The sequence below is a fragment of the Morone saxatilis genome, unplaced genomic scaffold, assembly GCF_004916995.1.
Source record: "Morone saxatilis isolate NCDOM2014 unplaced genomic scaffold, NCSU_SB_2.0 Contig14, whole genome shotgun sequence".
Lineage (NCBI taxonomy): Eukaryota > Metazoa > Chordata > Actinopteri > Moronidae > Morone > Morone saxatilis.
In genome coordinates, this window is record NW_023339696.1 from 14268708 (window position 1) to 14280167 (window position 11460).

The following is an 11460-nucleotide window of genomic DNA, read 5'->3' on the forward strand; positions in this document are numbered from 1 at the left end:
TCTCCTCCCCCTCCGGAGCCTCATTGAACACATAAGGAACCAGGAGGGACTCACTGATGTGAACGGGTATAGGGGGGCACAAGTTCACAGTGCAATAAAGAAAACAGAGTCGTGACAGTGACAAAGTGTAGAAGGAGAGGGAGAGAGGGAGACGAGAGGAGAAGGAAGAGGAGTGTAAAAGATGCTCAAAAGAGCCTGCAGCTGCTTGTGATGGCCAGATGTGATCTGAGAGATAAACCAATCAAAGAAAGGTGAGAGAAAGAGAAGCAGAGAAAGGAAGAATGAGAAGTAAGAGGACAGTGAGAGAAAAGGAGTTACATGGAAGTGTGATTAATTAAAAAAAGGAAGAGAGACAGAATGAGACACTGAAGCACCTGGAAATGGGATACTGTAAAAATGGTACTGAGAGCAACTTTGGCCAGTTACTGTGTTATCTTAACACAATGTTTTGCCTCGAGATTACAGCAACAACAAACTTTGAATCGGTCCTGAGAAACTAAAAAAAGAGGGGAAGAGATACAGTATGGAGAAAAGGAGGAGCTGAGTGATGTAAAGAGAGAGAGGAGAATTATTTTCTTAGATCTGGAGGGACAAATAAATTTCAGTAGCGAAATGAGCGGAAAAAATACTTGAGAAATGTAATGAGAAATGTCAATTGACTATGTGATGCAACGGTGTGAAGAGGAGAGTTTTTGAAAGGGATGGAAATAAAAGGAAAGATTTGCCATCCATGAGATGAAATGAATGTATGTCGTCTGCAAGTTTAGGCTAAGATGTGCTTCGTACAGGAAAGGAATGAAGTTAATCTCTCGTTTATCTCTCATAGATAGTGGACTGACCTCCCATGATGCCTTTTTGTGTGTCTGTGTGAGTGTGTATGCGTGCGTGCAGGTCAGGCTGGTGTCATCAGAACCAAGGAGGAAATCTAGAAGGATTTTAGAGTTTTGGTTATAGTTCAAAGAGAGATAGAAAGAGAAAGGGCAGAGGAGGCGATTAGAGATCGAGAAGGAAAAGGGAGGGATATCAACATCAAACATGACCACTACACAAGGTGCTGGGTTAGGAGGGGGTATGGGGGGAGGAAGGAAGACAAGGGAGGAGGATAAGGGAGGAAGGGGCGAGCTGTGGTTGTTATGTTCATTGTGGTCTTTACCTTTTTGATCCACTTCTATTCAAGCATCGGAAAAAGGAGAAAGAAGGAGATAGAAAGATAAAAGAGAAGGACAGTAAGGAAGAGAGAGATAGGGAAAGTAAAGAGAACGAAAGAAAAACAGGTGCAGGAAAAAAGAGAAAATTGAGATTAAATAAAACGCTGTCCTTTCTCTCTCTCTTTTTTAAAGCAAGTTATCTGTCTGTGTTATGGTTGGCTACTCAGAGAAAAGATGGCTCAAATGGAAAATGAGGAGGGGAAAATGGCCTGACCTGGGTTTAAATCCATTTCCATTTCATTTCATCTTTATCAATAATCCCCCAACAACACAATCCACCCCCAACCACACACTCTCGACCCCACCTCCACCCTCTTATTGCCACATCCCTCCCTCTCTTCCCCCCACTTTTCCTTACGGCCAAAACACAGCTCCAGGAACCTGTAAAAGAGGGAAACTGAGGGAGAGCATCTTTGAGCTGTAGTCGTAGCTTCAGCTGTGGAAGTAAACAAAGAGTGGGAAAGGTAGAGTAAGAGAATGGAGGGATGATAAATGGAAAGGTGGCGATGAGGATGTCTCTATCGGTGGCTAGTTGGCGTTGCAGGGATCATTGAATTCCTCTCTCCTCTCTCTCCAAGTACAGTTTGTTTTGACATTAGAGCGGTCCCTTGATCTAAAGAAAGCGGTGCTTTTGGCTTTGCTCAATTTACAGAGTCAGGATGCTCGCTATAGAAGCCAGCAAAAACACTCAACCCATCGACCATCCAATCAATGGGGAGCTGCCGGCTTGCCTGGCCGAGGCTGGCTCATCAAAGAAAAAGAGAACAAACAACAGGGGAAAGGGAGGGCTTGACAGAGTGGAACGCCTCAGAAACAGAGAGAAACCAAGAAACATGGTTGGGGGGGGGGGGGGGGGGGGGGGGGGTAGAGACAAAAGAGAAATGAGAGAAATGTCTACAGCGGGCTCATCACACACGAATCAATAGGTTGGTGTGTTGAGTCACACCAAAGTCTCAGCTGACATGAACAGGTAAGGCGTGGCTCCCTCGACATCGGTGACGCTGTTTGGTACCTGCTTGTTTGGCTGTGTCTGGGGATGTCCGTGAGCAGCTGGAGAGTCGAGAAGAAGCTTGCAAGGATCTCAGCTCCGCCTTTTACATTACAGCGCTGGCACATGCCTTTCCACTGCGTTTGCTGTGGCACAAGTGGTGTGCGTGTAGATCGTCATGTCTCTCGGGAAGAAACATGTCAAAAGGCACATGGCTGGTGGTTTCCCGCTGTGAGCGTGATTGTCGCGTATGTGTCGCAGGAAGTCTGATGTCCCCAGAGATCTTTGTGAAATTGTCATGACACCTCGCAGGGTTGCCCATAAAAAAAGGAAAAAGGTGAGAGAGAGAGAAAGAGAGGGAGAGAGAGAGAGAGAGAGAAAGCTAGAGTGAGAGAGATGTAAAGAGACAAAGAGTGAGTAAAATAAAAAGGAAAAAGGGAGCGTTAGCAATAGCCTGATCTGTGTGGGGGATGGCCTTGCATCTTGGCAGCATTACAACAGAGGCAGCATCAGTATCAGCAGCAACACTGATCATTTATCATCTCATGCCAAGATCAAACTGGACAAACATCCTCCATGAAGACCTGGGGAATGGTAGCCATTTTCAGCCTAGAGGGGTAAACATAGCCAAGCTATGAATACGAGTCCTGTGAAGCTGGGGCAGGGGGCAAGAAAGCATTACATCCCTACCACCAAGTGCGACTGCAATCATTAGCTCCAAGGTTAGGGGAGGGAGAGACCGACCAGAGAACATCGGGAGCTTTCATCCTCACTGAAACAACTGCAGGGGGGGTGCATGGGGACACCAGAATTCAGCAGAGCTTGAAAATATGAAGTCAGGCATACTGACAGCAGAGCTTGTCCACTTTGTGTGACGTTACAGTCCTCAAACGATGGTTTACTAAAGGGAAGGGAAATGATTTGACTAAGATTGGTTTGATAGTGACATGTAGAGAGACAGAAAGAGAAAGAAAACATATTCAATGCTGCAGAAAGGGAGAAGAAGAATAGGGTAGGTGGAAGACTTCTGTTGACTCCGTTTCTTTTGCTCTCGGTTGTCCTGAAAAATAGACACTAAGCACAAACACACACGATATCATCACACATACCTAAGGACACACATACACACACAAACACAGAGAAAAGAGACAGAAACTCATCAAACTGTCCTCACAGTGAGCAGGAGGTTAGTTTAAGGCCACCTTGGTTGTTTGTCTGATTCATTCAGCATTTCTCTTTCAGGGCCCTTTTGAGAAATAAGCCACTGCCCTCTCTCCCCTTAATCACTCTGCTCAGCGCTCTCTACAACCCTATCAATTACTCCCACACTAATGAGTACAGCTAGAAACACACACTCTCAAATATATATACACACACACACACACACACACACACACACACATTGTTGGAGTACTGCAGGACAACTTCGCCTCCTCTGTCTCTTTCACAGTGCTGAGAGATAGTGTGTCCTCTCCAGCTTCTTCTGTCCTGTCCCCCTCTCTTTTTTCTACTTCTCTCACTTAACATTTTTCACGGTAAAGAGTCATCCTTTTCCATGGCGTAAGCAAAGCCTCCTGCTTCTCATTCACCAAACATTTATGAGCCTCACGTCTAATAGCGGTCCAATACATATTAATAGAATTTCATTTTTAGCTACATCAAAGTGTTTCCTCACCTCCCCTGAAAACTTGTCATATTACAACACCATTATTCCTTTTACTGACAAACTCATCCCAACAAGTCAACTATCATTTCCAGTGGCTTTGTGTCCAAAAAGCAATGTCTCATAATGAACAGGCAGTGCTGAATACATTTGTGGGGAAGAATCAATTTTATAAAGTGAAACAGTGGCAGAGCCACAAAATAACAATGTGATAGTGGAGAATACAGAGTTACCCAAGAAGCACTGCAAAATCTCTACTGAGTAGGCGCTTTTAAACCCGGTTCTTCAGCTACCTGCAGTGTGCATATTAACAAGATAAACCACAGCTGATGAAGCAGAGGCACAACAGTAAGTTTAATGGCTCTGGCATGGCTACCATGGATGGCCCAAACGGAGAGAATTACGAGTCAATAATGATGTAGCACTGTGTCCTGGAGGGGGAGGGGGGGCAGGTATAGTTCTCTCGCAGGGTAGATTTACTTTGACTCAGTGTACATCTGTGTTAAGACTGCAGTGTAGGGTTTCCACTGCAGTAAATACACGCTGCAGCTGTGTGCATGGATCTGTGATGTCTTAATGCAATCCAGCAGTCTACAGCAGGCTGTGACAGTGCAAAATGAGAGTTCAGTTGAGCCGTTTTGTCTTGCTCTGTTCCGGTTGGCAAAAACAATGCTATGTGGCGGGAAGGCCTCGCAGGGCTTTTTGGCTCGATGAGATATGATTTGACTTGTTGGCGGATGTTGTATTTTTGCCAAGGCAATCCCACGCGCAACAACACACACACGCGTTCTAGACCCTTGTTTGAGCACAGCCGACAGAGGTGTGTGTGTCAGCTCGGCTGTGGCTGTCACCTCGCAGTTTCAGGTGACTGGTAACATGGCGCCTGTGTGACACACACACAGAGGACCCTGTCAGACGCAAACATCACACTCAGCCATCAACATGGCTGCACACCATCTCAGCTGCTACGACACACAACCTTAACATATCATCTCTCTATTGTTAACCTTTTCATCAAGACAACCAACGGAAAACATGCGTCAGCCTGGGATTATGCCAGAGTGCCCAGTGTTCCCAGCCAGACGTGAACGTTGGGGCATTACCAGAGCGATTAGCAGCAGCAAATTCAATTAATCTTGACAAATCTCTGCTGAGGCAGAACTGAAGAGAGCGACGCGCCCCCTCTCCTGGTAATTAAAAGTGGCCGAGTTGAGCGGCGTGTGGTGTGACGATGACTAGGTTTTGGGATGAACAGTTCCAGCTCTGAGTCTGAATGTGTCAGGTCGTATTTACTTTGTCAGATGAACACGTACAGCAGCCCTCAGTATGAGTTGTGTTCATATGTGTGTGATTCTGCGTGGGTGTGTGAGTGTAGCGTGGTTGTATGTCTCCAGTGGAAGAGAGTGGCAGAGGACAGGGGTAATTGGCTCTTCTTTGTCACCTCACACAGGCGGGGCTTTTCATCATAGAGGGATCAGCTTCCAATTTTCTAAGCCGCGCCATACTTCAGACGCAATCAACAAAGTTTTTTTCCAAACACAGGGGGAAAAAATGCAAGTCAGCAGCTATTTAATCATCCCTTTGATTGCTTTGAGGAGAGAGAGCACGCTCCCTTGTGCAGTCAGAGGGAAAAAGACAAGGTTAGAATGCGTGAGGAGAAGGAGGTAGGTACAACGGAGCAATGCTACATGACCCTCTATGGACAAAACAATACAGAACACCAAGCTACAGCACAAAACTACCAGAGGACTAACAAACAAAGTCACGCGCCTGGAGAGGGTCAATTTGACCGCAGCTAACATCGACTGAAAGACAGGTGAACAGAGGGCAGAGGAGACTCGAGAGGAACACTTGTTGCCACTTGGAAGGATGTGAAGAAAAGATTCACACCAGAGAATAATCCCTAGTGGCAAGAAAGCCAGCTAACCTCTTCTTATCTGTGACTGTGGCTGCAACCTGACTCAACAAAGTCTCTCAAAAGGTAAACTGAGGGCACAAAATCACTGAGCAGACCAAGGGCAAAAACTGAAAGAGGTGCTTGGAAGTCCCTGAGTTTCTCTGAGCCTCTCCACCAGGGCTGGATGGTTGGATTTCGAATATTTGTCCCTCCTGTAAAAGAAAAAAACAACAGAGACAGCGGAAGAGACAGATAATAATGATAAGATATCGTGGCAGATTGATGGACAGAGAGTATAAATAGAAGAAGAATGAGAAAAATTTGTCGATAGATGAAGATTAAAGACCTTTGAGTGTAGATGGTAGGTGAAAGAGAGAAAAGCAGAATATAGAAAGAGGGTTCAGAGACATGAAAAGAGGTGGTATTGACTGTGAGAGATCATAAGCAAAGGGAGGATGAGTGAGAGACCTCAGAGAGAAGAGATGAGACAAAAGAAGTAGTAGAAGAAGAAGAAGAAGAGGGCAAAGGAGGTTAGCAGCTTGCCGTCGACTCGAACCCGTGGCTCACCACAGCTGTGCCTGAGGAAAAAGCAGAGATAATCACCCCACATCCCCACCCTGATCAATCAAAAAGCCCCTTCACCCCAAGAAGACCCATGTATCCCAATTCCCCACCACCCCAACACCCTCAATTGTCATTCCACCCCTTCCTGCACCTCAATTCTGCTTCTGACCTGTGGAGGGGAGCGCCACTGCCCCTCCCCTCCAGCCAGGTGTTCCTGCACAGTGAGGGGATCAATGCTGAGAGTAATACATGAGAGGGAGGAGGGGAGCGGAGATTTTCACATGAACGAGAATCAACACAACACCATATAATCCTTTCTGTGTCTGCTCCTTTGGCTGTGTTTGTGTGCTCTTGTTTGTGTGTGCATGCTTGCTCAGAGGAGAAAGAGTCAGAGGGAGAGAGAAAGAGAGCAACTGTGTGTCCCCCTTTTTGTAAGTGTGAGGTAGACGTTTGTGTGTATGTATGTTGTGTGTGTGTGTGTGTGCAGGCATGTGTGTATGTCACACCTGCCATGGAGCTTTGAGCAGTGCCGTGAGGAAGTCAGCCGTTACCATGGGGACATTAAAATGTGAGGCGCTCCAGGTCATGTGGACTAAAATAAGCCCTTTGCTGTTTGTGTTAACATTGCTATTGTGAGGTGCAGCATACACACAACGCCCCCTGACTCCCAATCTCACTGCGCCCAATTTTAATTTTTATTGGAAATCAGAGGGACAGCAAAGGTGTTTGGCAGCAGATAAAGGCAGTGGTATGCCCCTGGGTCAAACAGTGTGTGAGTGCGGGGCGGTGTGTGTTACAATACTGTGATCGCCAATAAGGGCTGACCCCACGTTTGTGGTGGGTGTGTGTGATTATCGGACCCTGTATTTGTGGAGCACCTTCCCCCATGTGAAAATCCCTCTCACTGGTGCGTCGCTCTGTCGATGAAGAAAAAAGGTTTAGCGCGTCTGTGTGACTGTGTGCATGTGTGTGCCTGTGCAGTGGAAGTGTACGAGAGAGACAGAGAGAGAGAGAGAGAGAGAAAGCAGGTGAATAGAACTGTCTCGTTTTGTTTTGCTTGTGGTGAAAAAAGCCAGAGAGAGCAAGTGTGCACGTGTGAATGTGAGAATGTCATTTGTCAAGGGTTTTTTGGGTATTGGTGAGGGGATAGGAAGTTCGGGTGGGGGGTAAAGGGAGGGATGGGAGGGGCGGTGAATGGGGTGAGGAGGGTGGGGAGGTGGGAGGGGGTGACAAGGTCTCATTCAGTACCTCACTGTAGGGGACGCACTCGTGAAATGGATCTCGCCAGGCACCGTTCCTCCAGGTACTTGTAGGTCCCTGGGCAGGGGTCTGGGAACACGTCCGACCCTGCTACCACCACACACTGGGTTCGGTTATTACACCTGCGAGAGGAGACAGACAGGGGATGGAAGGGAGAAAACAGAGACGGGAGAAAGTAAGTGATAAAAAAATGACGAGTGCCATTGTAAGACAGACAGAGGGTGCAAAAAAAAACCATCTTCAGGCTCTAAAAGACGGAAAGAACGGTAGGGAAGAGAGTAATTTCACACTAGACTAGATCATGTGACAGCTGCACCCGAGGGGAGGTGGAAAACAGAGAGGGAGTAAGGGAGGAGGAAAAGGAGTCGGACGAAGGATAGAGAGAGAAAAGGAGGGAGGGAAGAGGCAGAGAGAGGGCGAGTGACGTAAGAGGCTCCTCTCCTGGGGGATTGTGAGTGGGAGCAATTAGAGGTGAGAGAACAGGGAAGGACGAGGGGGGCTAAGGCAAATACTCTACACCACACACACAGGAAAAACATTTATATGCACATAATACCTACATCTAAACCGCATCGCTGCATGACTTCTCACGTTTGCAAACCCCGAGAAACACACGCACACACAGTAGAAAAGATACACATCCACACACATGTATTTTCATTCTCATCACATAATCCTTCTCTATCCAGCTTTTAGCGTTTCTCCCCTGTGCTGTCTTTTACTCCCTTCATATCTCAAATCTATGCTGAACTCACTCTATCATCCCATCATTTCTAGCTGTCTCTCTCCTTCCTTTACCCCCTCAGTTCTCTCCTCCACCCCCTGCCACTTCCCTCCCTCCTTTGCTCTCTCCCCAAGCTAGCACCCTGTGCCTCCATTACATGCGTGATGGATAGCTAGGAGAGGGCTTCCATTGATCTGAGCTCAGAGGAAGCAGATGCTGAGCGCAAACACAGAGAGCAGCTGTAGGAAGCCCTACAAACACTCTTGTAACAATCCAAAACATACGCATTCACATACACACACTCGTGCATGTATGCACAACTAAACACACACACATCACCGTACACATGCACATCTCTCCAAGATACAGTGGTGCTCTGCACAGAATAAGGATGCTGAATTCAGTATTTCACACAAGATATCAACACCTCAGGAGGAAAAGCAGGAAATTCTGGACGAATTATGTTGTGAAATGATATCTTGTTTCCTCAGCCAATAATGGACTCTGACTCTGTACAAACACATACACAAGACCAAAACAGATCAATGGTTACCTCTGTGACATTATCTTGAAGGCGTCAGGAAGGTAGCACTGCACATTCTCCATTTGGAAGGGGTCTGCGTCACAGATCTTGTCATCGGTCCGGCCATAGTTGGCAGTCTCAATCATGATGACATCACTTCCAGGGCAGCGCAACTCGATCGGGTAGCCTTCACACGCCAGCTCTCGACGCATCAAGCCGAAGGGCATCATTGACCGGCTCAGAGCTGGAGTGGAAAGAGAGAGAGAGAGAGAGAGAGGCAAAGTTATTGACAATTCAATGAACCTTAATACTTTTAGGAGGCACTTTATTATTTGACCACATTGTAAATATGATGTGTAGTATTTGACAAGAGCAGGGCGAATGAAAATGGTTCCTATTGTCCTCATGTTAAACACAAATAAGCTATTATTGACTCGCCTTAATTGAGCAGTAATATTTCAGTTCTGTTGATGCACAGTCTGGCAATCCAGTTTTCACATTGGAACATCACAGATCACATATTGGCATGGAGGATTTGCAGCCATACCAGCTTCTCCAATAAGATATTGCACCACTTGTGAAACAAACTGTGAGAGTTTCAAATGTTAACAAACTCCTACACACAGCCAGGCAGCAGCTTATCACAAGAACTGTGTGTCCTTTCTAGCATCCTTCAGTCTATTCCACCTCAACAAGGTGTCAGATCAGCACCTTAGGATTCTCTCTGAATTAGAGGGAAGTAATGTGGAACAAGCAAAAAAAAGGAGGATTAGTGTCTGTGTGCACCTTCACCTCTTGTGTGTACACCATTTGCACACCCACTGCTGCTAATCAGACGTCTGAGAGGCATGTCAATGTACTGCTGTGGCCAGCAGCAGGTCTCTGTGTGGAGAAGGGTCAGCAGGGACCATGGGGTACTCAGGGTTAATCGTTGAGCCAGACTGAGAGGCATGAAAGAGGGCTGCAAAGAGGTACTGTGAGAGACACTTGCAGTCTCTTCAGCTCTCCATAACTGCATACTTTTCCAAATGCCTCCACATTCAGCTTCACACACAAAAAAATAACAAAATGGCTGCCGGCTTCCTTTACAGCCCAGGTGGAGGCAGGGGCACAGAAACAGAATAGGAGTAGAGGCAGAGTGAGTGATCGTGCAGTGAAATTTGCTGCATTGAAGGACAGTTTCTCTGTACTGTGAGAGCTGCTGTCCATGGTCCTGAACTCACAAGACTAGGGAAAATAACATTTGAAATGTTGGAGCTGCATCAGAGACTGGTAGGTGCTGTCCGCTGTCCTGAAGGAACAGCAGGCTTTGAGTGAGCTCTCCTTGGCATTGTCAAATCTAAAAAGAGCAGTGCTAGTGCCACTTAAGCAGGCTAGAATTTGGAAGTTCTTTATAAACTGAAGCTCTCACTGCACAGCATTCTTCCCTGCCAGACGGGCTTAGCAGCAGACGAGGACACTGAGTCAGCCCCTCTTCCCCACTACTGTTAGTGCTGAAACCCACAGAGCGGGGCTGTTTTCCCTTCCTGACACTGAGCTAGCACTGCTTAGGTTTCAGCCGTTGTCCATTCAGGAGGAGTGCCCATCTGGGTCAATGTCAATGTCAGTCATCCCAGACATGCTCTGCAGCGGTGCGCTACATGATTCACTGCCATCGGACTTGCTCATATTTCTAAATGCCACCCATTTATGCAGTGGGGACTTGAGTTCAGTTGTATAACTAACGCCATTAAGTCTGAATGACTAGCACAGACAGACTTCAAATCTTTTATGCCTCGCCAGCATGCAGTGCCAGTGCCAAATCACAAAGGCCTAGATGCGAAAGCGCATACTAATTAAAGCACACAGAGATGCAAACAGCAGGCGAGGCCAGTCAAACAAATCCACACAACAAATGCAAAAACCCACACAAGCAAATTAGCACAAAAGTGGGCATACTGGGCAGAGGCATGTGCACGTTCACTGTAGAGCACACGCATACTTGCATGCATGCATACACTTATATAGACACACAGTGTCCTGGTGTCACAGAGGGATTACAATGCACAGTGTCAGTGTGTGGCCATGTTCTCTGAACTACCCTGTGGTGTAAGTACACAGCAGCATACAGCTGGCCAGCGATTAGAACCATACAGTGAGCCAAGATGAGAGTAAAACTGAAGGGGGCCACCAGGAGTGATCACACTCAGTCCACTTACACTCTGGACCAACACTACGGGAACAATAGCCCCAACCAGAGGGGGCAGACCACATGTTAAACATACTTTACATACCAAACCCATTTTATATGGTAAATAGTTCTGGCTTTTCAGGGCCACCTACAGTCATTCCACTGAGCGCTAATATAAACTGTTACAGAGGAAGAGCTCAGCTTTTCAATAGAACAACCAAAGGAGCACTTGATTTAATTTTGTAGCTTTTGTTTTGAAGTAGGTGTTTATGTTAAAGGACCAGTGTGTAGGATTTAGTGGTATCTAGCATTGAAGTTCCAGATTGCAACAAACTGAACACCTTGTGTATCTGTATTTGATGGTCTGGAAATGAGAACAGGCTGGGAAGTGTGTAGGAGAAATTATAGTGGCTGCGAAACTCACAAAAACTCAAAAAAAAAACTACAGCCAGTGTTTGGTTTG

The 11460-nt window shown here is 46.5% G+C and overlaps 1 protein-coding gene across 1 annotated transcript in view; it reads right to left on the bottom strand.

The window, feature by feature from the left end:
- adgrl1a (adhesion G protein-coupled receptor L1a) overlaps positions 1 to 11460 on the bottom strand; it is a 51801-nt gene that overhangs the window by 30840 nt on the left and 9501 nt on the right. The window contains 3 exon segments of the mRNA XM_035655564.1: positions 7574 to 7592; positions 7594 to 7702; positions 8858 to 9071. Of these exon segments, the coding sequence (XP_035511457.1) occupies positions 7574 to 7592; positions 7594 to 7702; positions 8858 to 9071 (342 nt within the window).